The sequence below is a fragment of the Acomys minous genome (genome assembly GCF_964271855.1).
Source record: "Acomys minous genome assembly, chromosome: 16".
In the NCBI taxonomy this organism is placed as follows: Eukaryota; Metazoa; Chordata; class Mammalia; order Rodentia; family Muridae; genus Acomys; species Acomys minous.
Window position 1 is genome coordinate 41,530,862 of NC_140498.1, and position 23,743 is coordinate 41,554,604.

General features: G+C 48.0%; 1 protein-coding gene across 9 annotated transcripts; it reads right to left on the reverse strand.

Moving 5' to 3' along the window:
- Nucleotides 1-54: 54 nt before the first annotated feature.
- SRRM2 (serine/arginine repetitive matrix 2) lies at nt 55-21,625 on the reverse strand. Of its 9 annotated transcripts, none has more exons than XM_084763389.1 (15): nt 21,477-21,625; nt 17,892-18,163; nt 16,951-17,058; nt 16,602-16,766; nt 14,485-14,562; nt 14,084-14,143; nt 13,818-13,850; nt 13,527-13,577; nt 12,904-12,996; nt 12,049-12,241; nt 3,135-9,712; nt 2,128-2,415; nt 929-1,042; nt 688-795; nt 55-563 (listed from the first exon to the last, which is right to left on the reverse strand). In XM_084763389.1, exons 2-15 carry the CDS (start codon nt 18,131-18,133, stop codon nt 554-556), a joined length of 8,121 nt encoding a protein of 2,706 aa, XP_084619515.1. In that variant the 5' UTR covers nt 18,134-18,163; nt 21,477-21,625; the 3' UTR covers nt 55-553. The 9 variants fall into 9 exon arrangements, with proteins under 9 accessions (XP_084619515.1, XP_084619514.1, XP_084619513.1 ...); XM_084763388.1 differs by having other exon boundaries at nt 688-792; nt 14,084-14,146; XM_084763387.1 differs by having other exon boundaries at nt 14,084-14,146.
- Between the last annotated feature and the right edge of the window lie 2,118 nt (nt 21,626-23,743).

Consider the following 23,743-nt stretch of genomic DNA (forward strand, 5'->3'; position numbering starts at 1 on the left):
CACCATCGCCTGGCTTTTCCAACTGGCCGTATGAGTAAAAAGTCTACAGACCAATTATTGCATTTCTCATTTTTTATTTGACAGAAAAGTTGCTTTTACTGTACAGATTTAAAAAACCAAAATGCCTTAAGAAACAATTGGGGGGAGGGTGTCACTTTGTCAAGGGGGTGCAGCAGGGCTAACCAACTTCAACTCCTTCCTCTTCCAAGAACATATGACTTACCAAGTCCCAAACCAGTCACCCCCAAAACCTCGGGGACTAGCTCCCTGGATTATTACAATTCCAGGGCTTAGATGTCCTGAACTGTGCCCTCCCTCCCCTAAACTCACATTCCCTCCCACTCCAACCCCCCAAACACATGAACCAGGGAAAAACTCACAGAGATCAACATTTCACAGGAACCAAAAAAAAAAAAAAAGGGAGGGGAATTAGCCCTCCCTTCAAGATGCTGCCAAGGTTCAAGGGAAGGCAGACAAAGACTCCTCCCATGATTCTTCTGACAAAATGAGGAATACTCATGTCTCCAGAGTATGAGGTGTGGTGGAATCCAGATTATGGGGACCTGAAACAGAGAAGACTGATTAGTGCTGGTGTCACCCAGGTTTCGCTTTTTGTGCCACTCTACAAATATCCCTAATCCAACTACTACTAGCTCTCAGAAGGGTCAGACTTCCACACAGACACACCTGGAGGAGCGGTGGCGATTAGGCCGGGGACTAGGTGTCTCCTTCCTACGCTTGTGGCCAGGAGAATGGCTGTCCCCACGCTGGCCTCTCCAGGAAGCTCGCTCACTGCTACAAGAGAATAGAGATTAGGCACCAGAGTAGTTATATATATATATATATATATATATCCCTTAGTTTTGCTTACAAATTAATGGTAGCTAATTGAGCTAGGTTACTAGCACCTGCTTTGTATGGGCCCTACCTCTGTTGATCCCTTGGTGAGGGCTGGGGCGAGGGCTGCCGACGCTCAACAGGTGAGTAGCTGAGGGATCGGGAATCCCGAAGGGAGTCTATTGGCTTTCGAGGGCTGCGTGACCTAGGGAGCAGCAGAGTAGGCCTCTATAGCACCACATCCTCCCAAACCCACCAGCCAAGCATTCAGGACCACCCACCCAGGTCCTGACCACCAAACCTCACACCACACAGGGCCAGCCTCAGACCCACCTTTGTCCGCACTCACCCATCCGCCCGCACACCATCCACCGAGTGCCCCAGTGGACAGGGTGCAGCGGGGGATGCAAAGATAAAAGAGTCCCTGCCCTTGGAGGAATTTTGTTTGGTAGTAAAGGAGGTCAACAATGAAGGCGCACACGCCCCCTACATAGGAAACAGCCCAGCAGGGATGGATTTGCATGGGCCTGGGGATCCAGAGCAAGGATGGGGACCTGGGCAGGACAGGGAAATGGCAGGGCAGTCTTCACGGAGGTGCTGGTTTGAGTGCAGTCTTGCAGAACGAGTTCACCAGGCAGACAAGGAAATCCCAGGCAGAAGGAACAGCATTCCAAAGGCATGGGGCTCTCCTTAGACTGCAAGGCGCTGGGTATGGCCGGAGCACAGGGCATGTGTGGGGGCGGGCAGGAGGAGCACAGGGCGGGCAAGGGCAGCTGGTGAAGAGCCTCACACGCCATTCCCGCAGAGGTGGCACTTTATCCTGCAGGCCACAGGGCGTCCCGGAAGGAATTGTGGAGTGAAGGGAAGTAACCAGATGTGCGTTTTAGAAAGATCCCTCTGGCTACGTGTGGAAGAGAATGGCGTGGAGGCAGGGAGACAGGGAGGAGGCTGTGGACAGAGTCGGGAGAAGATGACGGTGGCCAGACCAGAGCCCTGCAGCAGCAATGGGGAGACTTAGAGCTAGGATCTCTGGGACCAGGCTGCTTGTCAGGGGAGGGGAAAGGGAGGAAGAACCCTAAAACTTCCCAGTTCAGGCCTGGGCCCTCAGCTGGATAGTGCAGCCCTTCACCAGAACACAACACTGTGGGAGGATGGGAGGAGTACCGGACTCCTCCCGTACAACCAGACACAGACGTCCACACGAGGCACCCTAGCAGGAACCTCACCCAGGGTCCCTTTTCTGGAAAACTCCCCCAAGCCCCCTTCCACAATAGGCAAGAAAGCACTCACCTCCTCTCGCCAGGGGGTGGCTTCTTGGGGCTTGCAGGTTTGGGCAAGGCCTGAGGGCCAGGCTTAGCAGGGGAGGGGGAGGAGGAAGAGGAGGAAGAAGAAGAGGAAGAAGAGGAAGAAGAGGAGGAGGAGGAGGAGGAAGAAGAGGAAGAGGAGGAGGAGGAAGAGGAAGAGGAGGAGGAGCTGGAACTGGAGCTGCTAGAGCGTCTCTTCCGTTTGGCTGGGGTTGGCTCCTGAGGGCGTCCCTCTCGAACAGCCTCCTTTGGGGCTGGGGTGGGGCTGGGAACCCTGTGAGAGAAAAAGGTGTCACAAGGAGACAAGATGCCCCAGCCCCAACCCTACCTTCCTTGGCCTGGAGGAACGGCAGTGGGGGAGGGGTGCCTGAGAAAGGCCCTGGGAGCACAAGAAGGCAGGCCAGTGAGCACTTCTCTTGAGCAGTGGAACGGAACTGACCAAAGTTCTGCTAACACAAGCAACAGGCTGGGGCCCGAAGCACAAGGGATCAAGGTTAAATCTCAAGAATGTCCCTGATGAAGGAATAAGGCCCCTGGACTCAGATGTGGAAGCTGAGGCTGAGTAGTCTCCCTCCTTGGAGAGCCGCAGCTTGGGGAGGCCCCTGTGCGTGCAGGTTGGCTGGGGAGGGGCCGTCCTGCCTGGAGGCAGGGAGAGGGATGGGATGACCTCTGAAGATCCTTCCAGCCCAGGGAGTTCCTCTTGAGGTCTAACTGCCATTCCCTCCTGCTGTAAAATTAAGTCCATTTCCTCTAGTTCTGTCCTCTGTAGAGATGGAAAACTTATCATTATCCTCTGGAGAATTAACCTTTGGAGACTTTTATCTGTCCCATTCCTCCCCACAAAGCCCCCACCCAGCATTATTTCTACTCCCAGCTTGAAGGCCAAGGTACCCCAGACTTTCTCAAATCCAAGTATTTTTGACAAGATTTCTCCCTCCCCGATACTCCCACCCATTGTAAATCCCTTCTCCCTAGATTCCTTAATGCTCTTACCTTTTCAGTGCCACCTCAGGTTGAGCAGGAAGGCTGGAACCCTCAGAGTCACTAGAACTGGAGCCAGAGGAAGAGGATGATGACGACGACGATGACGATGATGATGATGAGCTAGATGATGATGAAGAGGAGGAAGAGCTCCGACGTTCCTTAGCTGGTTGCAGAACAGCCAGTGCAGAAGGCTGCTGGGCCCCAGTAGAGGCAGGTGGTTCCCCACTTTCAGCATGGGACACCCCAGGGGCAGGGCCAGAAAACATGCCATTGTGGTCACTAGCAGAGGATGTGGACTTTGCTACGGTACCAGATGAAAGGGACTGAGACCCTGCTACAGGAGTGGTCTGGGCAACTGAACGAGATGGGTCTGACAAAGCAGATGGCACAGGGGACCGAGGCCGATCCTGTGCTGGAGGGAGAAGAGATTGTGAAGAAGCCTGGACCATTCTTGAAGCAGGGGAAGGAGCCCGCTCAGAGGTCATTCTAGATTGGCTTGGGGCAGATGGTGGTGTTCTGGACCTGGCTCGGTCAAGCAATAAAGGTGAGGTTCTGCCACTGACACGATCATAAGCAGAAAGGGGCACCCTGGGACTAGTAAGATTTGCACCAGACAACGCTGGAGCCATCCTGGCACTAGAGAGATTTGCGGGAGCCAAGGCTGCAGGGGTTCTAGAACCAGCAATATTCACAGGAGCTGTGCCATGTGCAGATCGAGGACCCACCAGGTTTGCTGGGGTAGGCGCCTGGGGCGTTCTGGAACTAGAGGGATAATTTGCAGCAGTTGGGGGTGTCCCAGAGCCAGTGAGGCTCAAAGCTGCCAACGCAGCTGGTGTTCTAGCTCCTGCTAGGTTCACAGCTGTGGCTGTAGGGGTTCGAGGATCAGCAAGGTTCACAGCTGAAGGAGCCACTGCTGTTCTAGGGCTGGCTAAGTTCATGGCTGCAGCTGCAGCTGGTGTTCGTGAGTCAGCAAGGTTTACTGATGTTGGAATAGCAGATGTCCTCGCACTAGCAAGGTTCATGGCTGCTGCAGATGCTGCTGGAATCCTGCTGGCAAGGTTGGCAGCTGGGGCTGTTCTGAGACTCATGAGAGGTACAGGAGCTGGAACCTGTGACATTCTTGCAGCAAGGCCAGCAGCAGACATGGAGGGAGGTGGCCGAGCAGTGCCAAGACTGATGGCTGTCAGGGCAAGTGCAATTCTAGACTGAGCATGGTTTTCTGGAACAGATGTTCTCGGATGATCAGGTATCCGGGGACCTGGACCATCCATCATTGAGCCACCAGTTTGCTGTAGTACAGACATGGGTGTTCTAGCACTTCCAAGAGGTTCAAGCATTCCAGGCGATCTACATCGGTCAAGAGGCGTTGGTGACATGCTAGGACGACTGAAACAGCTCATTCTTGAACTACTGAGTGCTACAGGAGGTGTCCGAGATCCAGAATGATTCCTTGTTGCTGGAGGAGTAGCAGAACGTGACCGATCAGAGCTGCTTCCAGATGCAGACCGCCTACGGATGGCTGGAGGAGATCTTGTTAAGGACCGTTTGCCCCGAGCTGCTCTAGGAGTACGAGACCTAGAACGGCGACGGATAGCAAGTGGTGAGCGACTTCGAGAGCGCTTGCGTGGCAACAGTGGTGTCCGAGACCTAGAGCGTCTCCGAATAGCTGGCGGAGTTCGGGACCTGGAACGGCGGCGTGCCACTGGAGAGGTTCGAGAACGGGACCGCCTCCGAGTGACTGGGGATGTGCGAGATCTCGATCTTCTCCGAGTGACTGGGGATGTCCTGGATCTTGATCTTCTTCGAGTAATAGGTGAAGTTCTGCTTCTAGATCTCCTCCTGGTTACTGGTGGAGTCCTAGATCTGGACCTTCTCCGAGTCACTGGAGGAGTCCTAGAACGAGAGCGACGACGTGTGGTTGGTGTTCTGGACCTTGAGCGACGACGAGTTACTGGTGGTGTTCTGGACCTGGATCGCCTTCGACTCACTGGGGATGCTCTTGATCGAGACCTACGCCTATTCACTGACCTTGACCGTCTCCTACTCACAGGTGAGGTCCGAGACCTGGACCGACGTCGGCTGATCAGGGGTGTTCTGGACCTGGATCGCCGATGAGTAGCTGGTGAGGCTCGAGATCTAGAGCGCTTCCATGGAGCTGGCGATGTTCGAGATCTAGAGCGCTTCCGACTGGTCAAGGGTGTCCGAGAGCGGCCTCTTCTGCGTCGAGAAGAGGTTCGAGAACTCTCCTGCCTGGTAGGTGATCTTGAATGGTAACCAGAGCCACCCCGCCGTCTACGAGTAACCCGGGACCTAGACCGGCTCCTCTGTCTTCTCCGTGATGTTGACTGAGATGAACCAGACCTATCTCGGCGACGGGTTGTTCTGGTTTTTTCTCTACGTGAGCGGGATCGGGATCTTTGGAGTCCACGAGGTTTTGGTGAAGGAGACCGGCCTCTCCTTGAAGTTGTCTTGGTACGGGGAGATGAAGCTGAGCGCCGCCGCCGTGAAGACCTTGATTTTTCAGTTGGCTCTGGTGAAGACACTGAAGGACTTCTTCGGCGTCTTGGTGGAGTTCTGGAGCGGGTTTCCGGTGATGAGGAGGCAGACCGGCTTCTACGAGAGACTCTAGCCTTTCTGGTTAATTCAGGAGATGACCGAGAACTCCGTCGTCTAGGCGGTGTGCGAGACTTTGTCTTTGGCTCTATTGAGGACCTGGAGCCTCTTCGAGCAGTTCTGGATTTGGGTGGGTGTTCTGGAGAGGACTCAGAACTACTGCTTCCTTCAGGTGAAGGGCCTCTGTCTTTGCTTGAAGAACCTGACCTACTACGTCTAGGCAGGGCCCGAGGGGCAGGTATTTTGTGTTCAGGGGAAGAATCAGTACCACTCTGAGCCCTCTGTAGCACTCTTGGCTTATCCTTCATTTCAGGAGATGAACCAGACCTACTGAGCTGGGGAGAGTGTCGCGATTTGCTGTCAACTTCTGGAGATGATCCAGAGTGACTCCTCTGTCTAAGAGGAGTTCGAGTCTTGGGTTTAGACTCTGGAGATGAGTCTGATTCACTTCTTTCCTGTGGGGATGCACTGGGTTTCCCGTCAAGCTCTTGGGAAGACCCAGATCGACTTCTTTGTCCAGGAGAGGTCCTAGTCACAGTTTTCTCTTCTATCGATGATTCTGACCCACTTCTCTCTCTCTGAGGGGTGACACTCTTGTGTTCTGGGGATGATGGAGAATGACTTCGTGCCCTGGGAGTATGAGGCAATGCTTTTGATTCAGGGGAAGAGTCACATTCACTTCGTCCCCTGGATGGGGTTTGAGGTGTATCTTTGACCCCAGGAGAGGATCCAGATAGGCTATGTCTAGAAGGAGTCCCAGACCCATCTCTAAGTCCTGGAGAAGAACCAGATCGGCTTCTCCTAGATGGAGATCTGGGTAAACCATCTTTCAGCTCAGGAGAAGATGCAGAACTACTTCTTTCTCTTGAAGGTGTTCTTTGTACAGTCTCAAGCACAGGAGAAGATACACTCTGAGATGAAAACATTCCTACCTTTTCCACTACTTCTGGGGATAACTCTGAACTGCTACGCCTGGAGGACCTTGTTGACTGTTCTTTCACGTCCACAGATGGATCTGTCTCTGTTTGATTAAGGAATGGTCCATTTAATTCTTCTTTAACTTCAGGTGAAAATACAGTACTTACTTCTGAAACAGGGCCTGAGTTTCTAAACTCCAAAACTGACTCAAAGCTATTCTCCCTAGGGGGAGAATGAGATAGTTCTTTAAGTTCTGGAGAAATTTGTGGCCCACTCCAACTGGGAGCCACCACAGGGACATCCACTGCTTTTGAAGGAGGTTGTGACTGGCTTTGGTCAAGAGCAGACAATACAGCAGCAGGCCTATCTTCTATTTCAGGAAATGTCTCAAAGTTACCTGAAGGCATTTCTTTATGTTCTGGAGATAACCTAGGTAAAACTTGGCTTAAAGGTTGCTCCGATTTTTCTACTTCCATTAATTCATCTTGGCTTGAATTAAGTAACGAACTATTTTGGCCTCTTGTGTCTGGAGGTGACCCAGCTCCACTTCTTTCTTTTAACAGTACTCTAGGTATGTCTCTCAGTACTGTAGAGGACTCAGGCCTATCCTGTATAGGACTGTATTTGTCTCTTGGTATAGAAGGTGAGGTGGCAACATCCTCTTGAATTAAACCTAGTTTCTCTTTTAACTCAGAAGACTCTAACCTGCTCTGTACTAGAGATTTAGCGTCTACAAAAGAATATAGGTTAGAGTCAGTTTTAGTCTTACTCTGCTCAGGAGACATTCTTGATTTCAGCTTTGGATCTGTTGATAACTCACTTTTATCTTGCTTTACTGGTGATCTGGGTGCCAGCTCAGTGACTGGAGATGAAGGTCTGGAAAGGCCACCCTTAGGAGATGTTTGAGATTTGCTCTGCAGCAATGGAGATTCCAAGTGAATCTGCCTCACTTCTGGACTTGAAGTATCTGGCCAAGTTTGAGATTGTCCTTTCTGTTGCACAAATGTGGCAGCAAAATAGCTCTCTCCTGGTAACGTACTAGGTGTTATACCTGGACAGAGGAGAAAGGATCCAGAACTTTCTGTTGGTGAATCCCTAGGCTTCTGGGGACATGGTGACTTTGATCCAGGAAGATTTTGCTCTGGTGGAGTCTGGAGCATGCCTTTTGGGTATGGCGATGTAGACCCTGAGTGACTCTGTCTCACAGGTGTCCCCAGTTCCGCTTTAGTATCTGGTGAGGAGGATCTAGAACGGCTATGTCTTGACAACAATCTAGAGTCCACCTTGGAGCAGGGAGATGCTGATCTGCTTTGCCTCTGAGGTGTTCTAGATGCCACTCTACCAGGACTTGGAGAAGAGGAGCCAGAATGGCTTCTTTGCCTTGGTGATATTACAGTCTTCACTTTGGGTTGTGGAGATGACGATCTAGATGGGCTCTGTCTTGGAGGTGTGCTAGATTTTACTCGAGGAGAAGACCCAGAGCAGCTTTGTCTTGATGGGGTCCTCGATTTCACCTCACCATCAGGTGATGATTCAGAACGGCTCTGTCTCTGTGGTGTTGCTGACTGTTCATCAGCCTGCATGTTTGTTACAGACCCTGGTCTTGGTGGTGTTCCAGATTTTACTTTAGGCTGAGGAGATAAACTTGTATAACTCTGTCTTGGTGGTGTTTTCGACTTCTGTTTAGGTGGTGAAGAACCAGAACGACTTCGCCTTGGTGGAGTCTGTGATTTTTGTTTAGGACACGGAGAGGAACCTGAAAGGCTTCGTCTCAGAGATTTTGCTTTAGATCTTGGTGAAGAAAGAGACCTGCTCCGTCTTGAGGAAACATGAGATTTTTTCATTTCTGGGCTTGAGTTAGATCTGCTCCTCCTCTGAGATGTTCTGGATTTGTTCTTCCTCTCTGATGAGGAGCCAGATCGCCCTCTTCTTTGTGGTGTTCTAGAGTGAGATCTTCCACGTCTAACAAGACTTCTACTGCGGGATCGTCTTCGTGCTGGTGTTCTAGATCGAGATCTCCCCCTCCTGGCTGGTGTTCTAGACCGAGACCGGCCACTTCTTCTAGCTGGTGTTCTAGAGCGTGACCTCCCTCTCCTAGCTGGTGTTCTAGACCTTGATCTGCCACTTCTCCTGGCTGGTGTTCTAGACCTTGATCTGCCACTTCTCCTGGCTGGAGATCTACTTCGAGACCGCCTCCGCACTGGTGATCGTGTCCTAGACCTTCGCCTAGCAGGAGTTCTTGATCGAGACCTGCCTCTCCGAGCTGGTGTTTTAGACCGAGACCTACGCCTAGCAGGTGTTCTAGATCGTGATCTGCGCCTAGCAGGTGTTCTAGACCGAGACCTACCCCTTCTAGCTGGTGTCCTAGAACGGGATCTGCCCCTAGTGGCTGGAGATCTAGAGTGTGACCTGCCTCTCCTTGCTGACCTAGACCTGCCTCTTCTCTGATTATTTCTACTCCTGGACCAGCCTGGCCTCTGAGGAGACCTAGACCGGCCACGCCTCTGGGGACTTCTGGATTTTCCCCACCTCTGTGCAGATCGTGACCTTCGCCACTGAGGAGACCGAGATCTAGAATGACCTCTTTTTGTAGGGGTTCTAGATCGAGATCGTCCCCTCTTAGTGGCAGGACTACGAGACCTCCCTGCTCTATGAGATGGGGTATGAGAATGAGATTTATCCCGCTTTGCTCTGCCATGTGAGCGATTCTTAGATGTAGGTGAAGAAGAAATTTCTCGACGGGCCCCAGCAGCTGGTGTGGGTTTAAGACTTTCAGGAGAGGAGCTGGCATGCCGAGAAACTTTGGTAGGCTGAGGGGATGGTGGGCAGCTCTCTGAGGAAGACGATTGGGGAGGTTTCTCAGGAGACTTAGGTGGTGAACAGCCCCTGGAAGGGGAGGCCTCAGATGAGGGGTTAACTGGCTCCTGACTGGACGGGATTGCTGGAAGGGGTCGCGGGGAGTCGACATGTTGCTCAACAAGGAGCGGAGCGGGGGCAGGTAGTTCTGGCCCTGTGCTGCTCCTTTCCGGAGAGGGACTAGGTCGAACTGCAGATTTCTAAGAGTGAAAAAGAAAGTAGGAATAGTGATAAACACCAAAACTTCATTATCACCCATAAGAACCCAACAGTTTCTAATAAAATGTTCCTCTATATATCGCTTATACCAACTGACCCTTTCCTTATGCTTAGTCACACTCAGTAATACAACATCATGTAATGCTTAATGGGGAGCCAGCAAGGTAGCTTAGTGGGCTATAAACCATTGGACTCATGTGGTGGAAAGAAAAAAACCCTATTCCTCAAATGTTGCTCTCTGACCTGCACATGTGCACACATACAAAATAAATGCTTTTTTTGTTGTTTTTTCAGAAAAGGTTTCCCTCTGTAGCCATGGCTATGCTGGACTCACTTTGTAGACCAGGCTGGCCTGGAACTCAGAAATCTGCCTGTTTCTGACTCCCCCAGTCCTGGGATTAAAGGCATGTGCCAATAAATGCATTTCTTAAATTGAGAAAATAAACCAGTAGGGGAAATTTCTGACAATATGGACAGTATCTGACCTCAAGTAATAATTCAGAAAAAAACACAAAATAAAGATTACCATTACCAACAAAATACCATCAGAATCCTGGGAATAAATTTTTTTCTTTTTAAGGGAATCTAGTAGTATGTGTGGGATACATAAGAACACTAATATCCCCCCAAAAAGGTATAAATAAATGGAAAACAGTTTGTGCGACAATAACTTTACCCTTGAATATGGACTAAGCTAAGTTAAAATATCATGAAATTGCTTAAGATTTTCAGAGTGTGATTTGTGTTAAAAAACCAACCAACAGCCGGGTGTGGTGGCACATGCCTTTAATCCCAGCACTCGGGAGGCAGAGGCAGGCGGATGACTGAGTTTGAGGCCAGCCTGGTCTACAAAGAGAGTCCAGGACAGTCAAGGCTACACAGAGAAACCCTGTCTCGGAAAAAAAAACAAAAAAACAAAAACAAAAAAATATTTAAAAGCCAACCAACAGTGACCTAGCATGGCAGCACATGCCTTTAATCCTAGCACTAGGGAGGCAGAGGCAGGCAGAACTCATTGAGTTCAAAGCCAGGCTGCACTGTGTAGTGAGATGCAGAACAGCCAGGGTCTATGTTAAAAATAATTAATTAGTTAGTTAGTTAGTTATTGGCCAACAACTAGAGATGGCACTTGCCACATAAGCCTGGTCACCAGAATTCAATCCCCAGAACCCATACATAGGTAGAAATAGAGAACTGACTCACAAGTTGTCCTCTGATATCCAAACACACATAACACCCCTGCCTTCCCTCCATCACATACAAAAATTAATTCACCATGGTCTTGCAGAAATAGGGCAAAAGAGGAGGCTAAGTCATAAACATCTTAAATATAACTTAAAAAAAAAAAAAGCGGAGGCTAGAGAGATGGCTCAGTGGTTGAGAGCACTGACTGCTCTTCCAGAGGTCCTGAGTTCATTTCCCAGCAACCACATGGTGGCTCACAACCATCTATAATGTGATATAATGTGCACTGTATATATAATAAATAATTTTTTAAAAAAGCATACACAGCAGGCAAATTTTCTAAGATGAACTTAAGCTTAAGTTAGCTCGAAATGAGAGGCAAAATATGGGCGTTATTAAGTTAAACCAATTACTGGAATCAATAGAAACAATCAGCCATTGAGCAAGAAGATATGAAACTGGAATTACTAAAAAGACCATTCCCTTAATGTTTTCAGATTGGCGACACCAAATCAAAGGGCTGAAAATTTAGTAGTCATGAAAAAAGCACACAATAAAAAAGAAAACAGAGATACTTGAAATAGTAAACATAATTTTAAAAAAAGAACCTTTTGCTCCACCTTATGGAAATAAACCAAGTTACTAACATAAAAGCTACTAATATTCACTGAGGTTTCATTGTGAAGACTCACAATTTAGTGGGTCACAACTCTTAAATATTCGCAGGTGTATAAAATGACTTGGTAACTGAAAAAGGAATGTAGAGAAATAGAAACACAAATATTTCTCAACAGTTGCTTATAGAATGCCATCGTGCAGCACTTGCCAACTTTTCTGAGTTGTAACTCATTGAATTCTTCCTTTCTCATTCTGTATCTTCTCTGAATACTGTCCAAAAATCTTCATACTTGTTCTTACACTATTGGTCATTCTGTTTCTCAGATTCCACCCTCCAACCCCCCAACACACACACTTATTTAATGCTTCCTACAGGTGCTGGCCACCCTCCATTAATGAACCTGACTATAACTCAAAAAGTAAATGTTCTATTAATAAGTTATCTTACCATATTTGTCCCTTAAGGCAGATCCCTATGTAAAACCCAATGAACACCTACCAACTCAGAACATACCTCCTTCTTGTCTTTGTCTTCATAAGGACTGCTAGACTGCTTTGTAGAGGGGTCTGGGCTACTAGGCTGTTGTATGTTGGTGGCACCTGGTTCACTAGAAGGTGCATCTCCCTCCCCTTGATGGCCTGAAGCAAGGGGAGGACTTTGCCCAGTCAAGGCTGTTGTATGAATTTTAGCAGCAGCACTTCGAGACCTGTGAGTTAATGGGGGGCAGGGGAGAGTAGGGAAATCAGCTCAAGGGAGAACAGAAAACCCCCTCCACCCCCAGCTGGCAATCTACTTTCCTGTATGTAAAACCCTTTTCAAAAACAAAACAGAACAAAACGTATTGGTCACACGACTGAAATTACTTTCAAAAATGCAAATACAAGTCCCCTTTTTTTTGTTCCATCTCTTCCCAACATAATCCCAAATCATATATGCCCTTCTATCCCTTTATTCAACCACCCTCCAACCTACCCAAACCTTCCACCCCAGGCCCTTCCCTACCCACTTTATTCACAACTCACCTCTGAGCCCACCTCCTTCAGGAAGCCTTCCCCGATTAAGGAAGCCAGGGTAAGGACTCCTTCCTCCCCAAGACACCACCAAACCACCCCCGCCCTATTCTGGCAGTCCATATACATCATAACAAACGAAAAATAAAATAAAAACAACAACAACAAAAAAAAAAAGACAAGGGGAAATGTATATGTCTGTCCATCCTGTTGCTTTAGCCTGTCAGCTCCTAGAGGGCAGGGACCGTGTCTTCGGAATGGTCTGTGCAGCGCCTAGCACACCGTGGGCGCTCAATAAATATTAAATTGATTAACCCATCACTCCCTCTCCCTCCATTCCTCCTGGACTACCCCTTACCGACTACGAGATGTATCAGAGGAAGAAGCAGAATCAGCAGAAGATGATCGATGAGCTCGGCGGCTCTTAGGAGCTGGTGTTGTACTTCGAGACCTAAAGGAAATCCACAAGGCTCAGGAGACTGCCCTAACTATTATGAATTCTCCAAACTCATTTAAAAAACAAACAAAATTGGCTAGGCATGGTGGAGCCTGCCTTCAATCCCAGGATTTGGAAGGCAGAGGCAAGCCAATCTCCATGAGTTGAGGCCAGCCTTATCCAGAGTGAGTTCTAGGATAGTCAGGGATAAAAAGACCCTGTTCTCAAAAAGATCTTAAAAGTTAAGAAACAAAAAACAATTACACTTAGTTTGAGTGTATAAATATGCAGAAGGAAGTTAGAAGACAAATTATAGGAGTTGATTCTCTCCTGCTATATCAGTCCCAGAGATAAAACTCTGGTGTTTAGGTTTAGTGGAAGGGCCTTCACCTGCTGAGCCTCAGCAGGCACTCAGTTCTAGTTTCTGGGTTTCCCCTTTACACAATCCTCCTCAATCCTTAACTACCAGTCAGTCAAATGGCACAACTAATTTCAATCCCCTCCCCACAAAGGGGACTTTTTCTATTTCCTCCAGATACACTTACCGCTTCCTCTTCTTATCCTTTGATTTACGTTTGCTCTTTGGAGTAGGAGACCTAGAAAAGAAGGAAATGTTGTCTAAAAAGAATTTTGAAAATAGTAATAAAATATGAAACTAAGGTGAAATGGAAATAACTGGCCAAGTATTGGTAACAGGCAGGTAAAGGATTGAGCCCTACTAAAAAACAAAAGGTGACACCTACAGACCAAATATAGTGAACAGCCTTCAAACATAATTCACAACTCCCACATGCCATTATATGCTATCCCCCAACAACCAGTAAGTTCTTTCTTACCTGTGCTTCCGTTTCTTGGACTCAGATTCTGACCTATTAGTAAAAATAAATAAGTAAATAAATAAAGAGAAAATTATTAAGCCACCCCTACTTTTCAGCAAGACTCCCAAGAATGTCCACCTTAGCCAGAGGTGGTGGTTCATGCCTTTAATCTCAGCAAAGGTAGACAGATTTCTGCAAGTTAGAGGGGCCAGCCTGGTCTGTGTAGATACTCTCTCTTTTTAATAAACAAAAAATAACAACAAAAACAACTTTCTACCTCATACCTGTGCTTCTTTTTCTTTGAGCTCTTCTTTCTCTCCCGGCGAGGAGAACTGCTCTCTGACCTGCTAAAATGGATTAAGAAGGACGTCATTTTACTTGGCTCTCTCTGGCCCCCTTACCTATACAATTATCAAAAATGCTCCAACACCATCAATGAACATACTTTACTTACTTCTATATTCAATCAACAAACATAAAACTCAAATTCAAAATGCTGCTGGGTTAGCTTTTTCCAGCTAGGGCTAGAGTCAATCATTTCCCACTAAGCACACACATTTCTTCTCAGCTGAGACCCTTCAACTGTCTTTGCAATCTGAGTCTCTGCTATCTGAAAGCAAATTCATTTAGAAGTTCAACAGGCAAGCCCCTCTGAAGAGTAGAGTTTCCTTGCCAAAGAACTTACCGTCCTCTATCTTTCTTCTTTTTCTTCTTCTTTTGCTTTGGAGTTGGTGAACGAGAACTGCTGGTCTCTCGAACAAGGCTGGGAAAAGGCAGAGATACTAAGTGCCAAGACAAACTCCCTTACATTTCACCCTATGGGCTGGATGGAGATGTTCTGAGTTCAATTCCCAGCACCGACATAGTGACTCACATCTATCTATGAGACCTGATCCCCTCTTCTGGCATGCCGGCTCTATATGCAGATATAGCACTAATATACATATAAACAAAAGAATTCCACCCTAATGAATATATTTGCAACAGTTCACTGAAAACTGCTTCACCATAGGACAACTACTACATATCATTTTGTGTGAAAACTTTAAGTTTGCCAGACAGTGGTGGTAAACACCTTTGATCCCAACACATGGGAGGCAGACAGACAGATCTCTGAGTTCGTGGCCAGGGTGGTCTACAAAACGAGTTCCAGGACAGCTAGGACTACACAGAGAAACCCTGTCTCAGGCAGATGTAAATTTAAAAGAGGTTGTATTTCTAATAAGTCCTAGACTGCATGTGTGTTTGTGTGCACGCGCGTGCGTGCGTTTTAGGCAGGTCTCATTATATAGCCTTGACTATCCTGGAACTACCTATTACAGAGCAAGGTGGACTCAACTCGGAGATCCTCCTGCCTCTGCCTCCCAAGTGTTGAGATCAAAGGCCATGTGTCACCTGGTTTTATCAAATAATTTTTTGGCCGGGCAGTAGTGATGCACATCTTTTTTTTTTTTTTTTTTTTTTTTTTGGTTTTTCAAGACAGGGTCTCTCTGTGTAGCCTTGGCTATACTGGACTCGCTTTGTAGACCAGGCTGGCCTCGAACTCACAGGGATCCGCCTGCCTCTGCCTCCCAAGTGCTGGGATTAAAGGCATGCACCACCATGCCCGGCTCAGTGGTGCACACCTTTAATCCCAGCACTTGGGAGGCAGAGGAAGGAGGATCTCCGTGAGTTTGAGGCCAGCCTAGTCTACAGAACGAGTTCCAGGACAGCCAGAGCTGTTACACCGAGAAACTCTGTCTCAAAAAAATGAGTAAGTAAATAATGACAATAATAATTGTTTGTTTTAAAACAGGATCCCCACCCCATCCCACCGGATTTCTCTGTGTAGCCTTGGCTTTCCTGGACTCGCTTTGTAGACCAGGCTGCCCTCAAACTCACATCCATCCTCCTGCCTCTGCCTCCCTAGAGCTGGGACTAAAGGTGTGCACCACCACATCCTGCCCAGACAGATTCTTAATATGTAGCTCAGGCTGTCCTCGAACTTTATATAAACTGGCTAGAGGTGGCACGTGCTTCTAATCCCAGCACTGGGGAGGTAAAGGCAGGTGGATCTCTGTGAGTTTAAGGCCAGCCTGGTGGACAGAATTGAGTTCCAGGTTAGCCAGAGCTACACAAAGAAACCTTGTCTTGGGGAAAAAAAAGACAAAATAAAAATAGGGGCTAACAATAGGAATCAACAGTTAAGAGCACCATCTACTCTCCAGAGAACCTGGGGGTCCATTCCCAGCACTAAGACATCTCTCAATCATCTGTAACTCTAACAGAGGGTCCAATGCCCTCTTCTGGTTTCCAGGGGCACCAGACACATGGCACAAAAATATACATATAAGCAAGACACTCATACACGTAAAAATAAATTAAAATTTGACCCAAATACAATAAAAATCTAAAAAGTTTGAAAGCAAGTTAGGTATAATGGTGAGTGCTGTTAATCCCAGTACTTGGGAGGCAGAAGCAGGTGGATCTCTTTTGAGTTCGAGGCCAGCCTGTTGTACATAGTGAGTTCCAGGACAGCCTAGTGAAACCATATCTCAATAAAATAAATTTAAAGGTTTGGAAATAGCCAGGTATAGTGGCACATAATTTTAAGCCCAGAACTCAGGAGGCAGAGGCAGGCGGATCTCTGTGAGTTTGAGGCCAGCCTGATCTACAAAGTGAGTCCAGGACAGCCAGGGCTATTACAGAGAAACCTTATCTAGAAAACCAAAACAAGTAAGAGTTTGGAAACAATCTACTAGTAATAACAATATAACAGTATTTTTAACCAGGAAGCTTATGGAGGCTTCTCTTCTTGAGTACCTGTATGGCTTGGGAGGCTCAGGAGCTGTTTGTTTAGCTTCTCGAGCACGTCTCTGAGGATCAAAAGAACTTCCATCCACATAGGAATCACTGATGCCAAAGGCAGCACGGAGTCGCTCATTCTTCTTTTCGTTTAGTTCTGCTAGCTGATGGGTCTCAGTAACCCTGAAGGGGGAAAAAGGCCACAATCGGATGGATACAGAGAGCAAAGCCCTAATTCAGAACACAAGTTATAAGGAAGGAGTCAAAAAGCTAAGAAGGATGAAGGCAAAACCAAGTCCCAGGTAAAGAGAAAAGATAACAGTAGCTGTAATGGCGTAGACCCCAAAGAACTGATCCTAACACTCACGCTGGTCTCTGTCCTGGGGTTTCCTCCTTGCCCCCAGCGTTCACATCCTTCTCCAGCAACATGAGTCGAAAGGTCGCCACTTTTTCCTGAATTTGCTGTTCTTCGTACCTGAAGGATAAAGCCCTTCAAGGTTAGAGCTTGGCAACGGCTTTCCCAAGTCCCAATTTTTAATTGCTTCCTTTTCCAAGAGGGTCCTCTTTTCCTTCTCCATGCACACAATACTTTTCACTCACTATCACTCAAGTAATTCCCTAAGTTGCTCTGATCTTTTCCCATGACCCTCCTTTTCCTTTTCTACACTATACTCTAGAACAGTGGATTTTAAACATGCTACAATTTGGGGGCCAAGAGAGGACAGTATGCTTGCTGGCAGAGTGCCCAGTGCTCCTTACTAACTTCAACAAGAATAAATCTTTTATTTCCTGGGACTTCAAAGAAAACAATGTATAAAGGACACCATTGCTCAAGTGTGAAAACCACTGCTCTAAACGGTTTACTACCTGAATGTGCTCCTTTTCCAAAATTTCACCTGTCTGCCAACTCATGATATCCTCTAGTCAAATACTCTTTCAATTCCGATCTTCTCTCTTTCCACAGCCGAAATCCTTAAGTCCACCTACCTTTCTCTTCCTACCAATAACAACAGCTGTCAGGTACCTGGCTCTTCTGCCTCATACTACTTTCTTATACAGCACATTCTTGTTCCTTGATGGGCCCATTATCCTTCATAAATTCAGCTAAATAATTCAGATCCCCTTAGGCTGCTATTAATTCTCCAGACAGTTTCCTTGACTTCTCAATTTTTCAAGCTCATTTTCTCTCCCTTAAAACTCCTTTTTAGGACTCTTTCAACCAGCTCCAATTTCTTTCCACACATCCCACACCTAACACCCAACTAAGCACTCACTCAGTGCTTAGCTTCTCCCCACCCATTCCCTCACCCCTGCTCTTCCATCATTTCCTCCAGCTCGAGGCATCGCAGCTCCACGCGCCGCTTGCGCTCGTGGTCCAGGATGTCAGGATTAGGCCGCTTCACCAGGGCAGCCTCCAGGCGCCGCAGTTCCTCCTCTCCCTTGTAGTCAGGCCGCTCACCACGGCGACCCCGCACCAGGGACAGGTTGCGCTGGACGTAGCCGTTGGTGCCGCTGCCCCGAGGCGTCGGCAGCCCGATCCCGTTGTACATGGCCCTGTGCCCAGGGGGGCACCACCGCTCCTGAGGGGTAGCGGGGAGACACCAGTCAGGCTCCTGACCCCAACCTAACTACTTACCACATCTCCCACATCCCTGGCTCTCTTAGCCCTTAGTTCAACACTTAAGTCTCACACTGAAACAAAATGCCTCATTCCACTACTCTGCAAACCCCTCCAATTCATCCTCCCCACTGAATCACCACCTACTTTTAACTCTTTTCTCACAATATACTTTCACCAAATCCTAGCCAGTTTTCTTTGTACTTATATTTCCCTTTCTTTACTCGAGGCAAGCAAGAATCCAGTTTCTCTCCAATCTCTCCACACTATTCCTTTACACTTCTTTGGCCACAACACACACAAATGGTATCCTTCACCAATCACTCAGAATGTAACTACTGGTAACCAAGTCCTCCAAATACAACAAACACCACAGATGAGAAACACCTTAAAGCCTACAACCCATTTTCAAAGACTCCTCCAAGAAATATTGAGGCTAACTTTAACAAACATGAAATGGATTAAACAGTCCTAGGTATCTATACAGATAAACTGGCCAATTACCATAAACCTAGTGTCTATGCAGCCTCACAACCAAACTACAGGCAAGCAAGAACCATGGACAAGTAAGCTTATACTTCATATGGGGAAGGGGAGCCATCTCTTTGATTCCAGATATTCATAGTTCCTATCAACTACACTGATTTTATTATTTTAGCTAACTTCCTAGTAAGGCTTATCACATGGCTTGCAGCTCCTCCGAGTCTGGCTATCTCTTGTTAAATATTGCCTATTTCCAACTCAGATAATCTAAACACATCACTTTCCCTCTTCCAACTGTTCCCATACTTTCTCTACAAGTATCTAGAAACCTTCAAACTCCATACCTACTTTAATGTAAAATTGTTACTGTCCTATCTTTGTACTGGCACTCCATTTTTTTTCTTCTAGTCCTGCTTTACCCTCCAATTTAACCCTATGTTTTCCTGTCATATTATACCTTTTCCTGTTATTTCAACCTCAGCATTACTAAGAACTCCCAAGCTCTAGTTTTTTTGGACTATTGCTCATTCTCTATTCCCTTCTCATGATATACGCTTTACTTTTTCCCCCAAAAAAATCTTTTTCTCCCAGATAAATTCTCAGAACATATGAAAGAAAGCTAACACACACACACACACACACACACACACACACACACACACACACAAAAGCAGGTTAGTAAAAGCAGATGGAAGAGATGGAGCTGGATAAAAGGTTACATTCATGAAATTCCAGTAGTATCATCATACCAATGCCTGAATGTGGGGGAAAAAAAGAAAAATACAGGCAAATATTGAATGTAAAGCAAACACCCAGATGTACTTTTGCCATGTTTTTCAAGCCTAGCCTAAATCCTACTCAATCACAACAGCTAACACAAGAGAATATAAAAAGATTGAGTTTAACAGGGTCAAGACTAACAAATAAGGCTAAATCTAAGAAATATAAGTGTAAATTCAGGAAGAAAGGGGAAAACCTTTGCCAAAAAAAAGTTTCTGTACCACCTTCCAACAATCACTCTTAATAGTCTTTTTTTAAATCCTTCATTCCTTATTCTAAATCTAGGGCCTCCATTTCTCTCTCACCTGTGTCCTTTCCAAAGGCTGTAGCAATCCCTCAACCTAACCACGCACTCCTACTTCCACCGTTTCACACTGAAACCCTCCCACACCCTACCTGGAGAACGGGAGCTAAGCAACAGGTATTAAAATCACCGATTTTGGTGAACTTTATGGGCGTTGCAACCCAGCATGCCAAGCAGGGCTCAGAGCACTGAAAGGGAAACCACAACTACCAAAACTAGGACGCTCTTAAAACAGGAGCTCCAAGTATGTGAGCTTCCCAAAGAACACAAACAGCAAATTGGCAAGGGGGAAAATTACCAGAATGCCAAACTAGAAAAAAGTAGAAATTTCGAACCAAGATATTCAAGAAAATAAACGGCAACCGGGAGCACAGCAACGATCCAAGATGGAGGTTAATAGGCAGAGAACTCAGCGCTGAGACACTAACTGCGTAGGCACCATGGAACACACAAACTACAGGATTAATCCAGGAAGAGACCTAACCTAAGCCCACTCCAAAAGGGTAAAAACCAATAATTTCCTTCTGAATCTTTAGTTCAGAAGCATCTTTAAAGAAATGTAAAATTTAAAAAAAAAAAAAGAAATGTAAAATAAAAACAGGTTAAGAAATTTTTTCATGCCAAGTAATAGCTGACACAAGCCAGGCAGTTAAATCCAGAATTTCCTTCCCACCGAAAAGCTCCAAAGGCATACCTAGCTTTTAACATTTTGACATGTTTAAAAAGCAGGCTAGAAGCCGGACATGGTGGCGCAGGACGCCTTTAACCCCGCAGAGGCGGGCAGGATCTCTTGGATTCGAGGCTAGCCTGATATACATAGTGATTTCCAGGGCAGCCAAAGCCATGTAGACAGACATCCTATCTCATAAAGCCAAAAAGCAGAAAAAATAAAATAAATAAAAAAGCAGAGTAGAAAGGAGCACATGGCCTTCCTTATACATGCAGACTGCATGAACACCTTCGGGTTCTTGGGTTTTGTGTTTTTAACGTGTAAGATTTGGGGATTCCACCCCCCCCCGACCCCCACCACGTCCTGTAATACTCATAACCCGAGGACTGATACGAGTTCGGACTGTTTAAATTCGGGCCTTCTAAAGTTCAAGACCTCCGGCACTCACTGAGCCTTCGAGCCTATTTTCGGCCTTGAGGAGGATGGGGGAGGGAGCCACCCGGCGCCCCGCAGTCTGTGAGGCTCTGGCCGTTTCTCCGGCCCCGAGCAAGGTCCGAGGGACCCACGCCGGTGTCAATCCGGTAGAAACAAACAGCAGGTCCGCCGCACAGACCGGGGAGAAGCGCCCGGCTGCCGGCTCCGCGCCCGGCCCCCGCCACTTAAAAAGGCAAAAAAAAAAAAAAGGGGGGGGGCGACCGCAAAAAAATGAGGAGGGGCTCAGACCCAGGTCTAGCAAAGGCGAGAAACCAGGAGCCTCGCGCACTGCTAGCCCGTCGGGGGCGCGCGGACAACGAGAGCAGGCGGCGGCGCGCGCCGTTGTCATGTGGGGGAGGGGCGGAGGAGTCGAAGGCCGCGCGCCGACGGAAACCGCGGGGAGGGGTGGGGGGGAGGGGAAGGAAGGCAAGAGACGGCGTCCGCGCTAGCCGCGACGACGAGCACGCGTGCGCGGGGCGGCCGGGGCCGTTCTCCCCGCGCTTCGGCCTCCGGCCGAGCCCGCCGCCCCTCCCCCACCCGGGCAGCGCGCTCCCTTTCTCTCACCCGCCGCGGCCGCCGCCGCCGCCGCCTCCGGCCGCCGCCTCCGGCCGCCGCCTCCGAAAAGAAGAGGTCCTGCCGCAGCTGCTGCTTGAGTTTTCGAATCCCCTTGGGGCCTGGAGCCGCCGCCTCCGCCGGTCCGCCCGCCTCAGCTGCCGCCGCCGCCTCCTCGCTCGCTCGCTCGCTTCCTCAGGGGCCGCAGCGGGCTTCGACTGCGCCACTCTCACCCCGCCTGGGCAGCGTTGCACGTCAGCACGCCCAAGTGCGTCAGCACGCAATCACGTGAGCCGCTGGGCCCTCTGGGAGCCGTAGTGCGTTGTGCGCAGGCGTTGAAGCCGCACGGGGAAGTACAGTTCTTTTTAGGCTCAAGGGACGTTCGACTGCGAAGTCGAAAAACCCCGAGTCCCGTCGGGCACTGCGGGGAAAGGCGTGGCGCCACTCGGAAGCTGCAACGTCTGCTGGAAATCTTCTTCTGGAGCGGGGGGAGGGGTATGGGGGGGGCCGCAACCCACGACGCTGGAGGGAGCACGCCTTTCTCGCAGAGAATTCTGGGAGTTGTAGTTCAGTTTCAGAAACACGAACAGCACATCCACCGGACAGGGTCGCCATTTTGTCTGCCTGTGTAGGGCGGCAATGGCTCAGCAGCTTTACTTCTTCCCTGTGACCGCGGGTTTCCTGAGGCCCCATAGCACCGCTCTCAGGAGGAGGTGCTTCAGAGTTGAGCCGCCTGATACCCCTGGAAGCACTGGAACCCGGCTTCTGAAGCAAAAGCCAAACCAGTCTCCGTTGGTGTCCAGTTTTCACCTCCAATAGACCTAGCTGAAATGGGGCCATCAGGCCACTAAGAAAATACTTTCTCTTACCTTTGGGGAAAGACACTAGATAAGTGATTTCTTTTTGCCTATGGAATCTTTACACGAAGGAATGTGTCAGGAATAACCATTGTACTTTTCTATACCATTTCCTGTGCCGTGTAGTGTGGTGCTTTGAATTGGTCCCTTGGTAGCACGGGCTCTACCACTGAGCTACACTCCCAGCCCATTTCCTTCTCTCTCTCTCTCTCTTTTTTTTTTTCAGTTTATTGTGTTAAAAATTATATGTATGCATGTTTGTCTGTTGAGAGTGCGCATGAGTACAGTTCCTGTAGGGGTCAGAGGCATTGGATCCCAGAGATGTAGTCACAGGCCTTGTGGTTGTGCTGGAACCGAATTTAGTTCCTCCCCATGAACAATGCTAAGGTCTTACTGAGCTGTCTCTCTAGCGTATTCCCATTAGTAGTCCCCGCCGCCAGACAGGGTCTCTCTGTGTAGCCTTGGCTGTCCTGGACTCACCTGTAGACCAGGCTGGCCTCAAACTCACAGTGATCCGCCTGCCTCTGCCTCCCGACCATTAGTTTTTAAAAGCCCTTTTTCCCAGGTGGTCTCCCAGGAAGCAGAGCTGAAGGAAGCTGGCCTTGTAGCCTTCAAGCTAAATCAAGTGGCCTCACCATACATAGTACCAAGCTGTCTGCAGTCTTGCGCATAAGAGTTAATCTGATATAGTATTTCTTTTTAATTTACCAATAAAAGGATTTGCTCAGGTACTAGAATCCCAAGATTGTGAGAGCCACCATTTTGTGTAGGAATCTGAGCTCACATTCCTGTTCTATAGAGTGGTGCCAATCCTGTTCCATGGAAGTCTCCAACACTTCTAGACTTCCATAAGCTGGGCACACCTTTGGAGTTAAGGTATTTGAGGATGAAAGGAAAAGGTGGTGGTTTCTTTAAAGATCATATCCAATCTAGTGAGAACTTTCCTGTAAGCTAAATTCCCACCTACATTACTCTTCTTTTGTGCCCAATTTTGTATCTGCATTAGTGCATATAAAGGTTTATGACAACCCCATGAGTAAATGTTCTGTCTCCATGACAACAGTGAATTCCTTTACCTGTCAACAGTGCAACTTTCAAAATCAAAGACTGAAAGCTGAGCATGCTGGCACATGTGTGAAAAGTAATGCCCTGACTCAAGCATTTGAGATAGGGAGCCCCTGGGAGTTCGAGGCCAGTCTGGGCTCTACAACATGACATTAACAACAGAAGGTAGGGATACTAAGATTGGATTGGCTGGAAAAGGAACTTAACCTAACCTGTATGGTGGGAGACCAAAACTAACTTCTGCAAATTGTTCTCTGACTTCTGACTGTGTGGCGTGACTCCAACCCCAGGCCCCCAAACCCAGACACAAAATAAATGAATACAAGATGAAGGTAACATAGAAACAATGCTATGATC

What these genes read in the sequence shown, in the direction of transcription:
- SRRM2 (XM_084763387.1), bottom strand. Translation starts at nt 18,133, where the DNA reads ATGTACAACGGGATCGGGCTGCCGACGCCTCGGGGCAGCGGCACCAAC. An exon ending in AAGAAGAAAGATAGAGGACG is followed by an intron (nt 14,147 to 14,484) that starts GTAAGTTCTTTG and finishes AATCCATTTTAG; the next exon opens with CAGGTCAGAGAGCAGTTCTC. An exon ending in TCACCAAGGGATCAACAGAG is followed by an intron (nt 796 to 928) that starts GTAGGGCCCATA and finishes ATTCTCTTGTAG; the next exon opens with CAGTGAGCGAGCTTCCTGGA.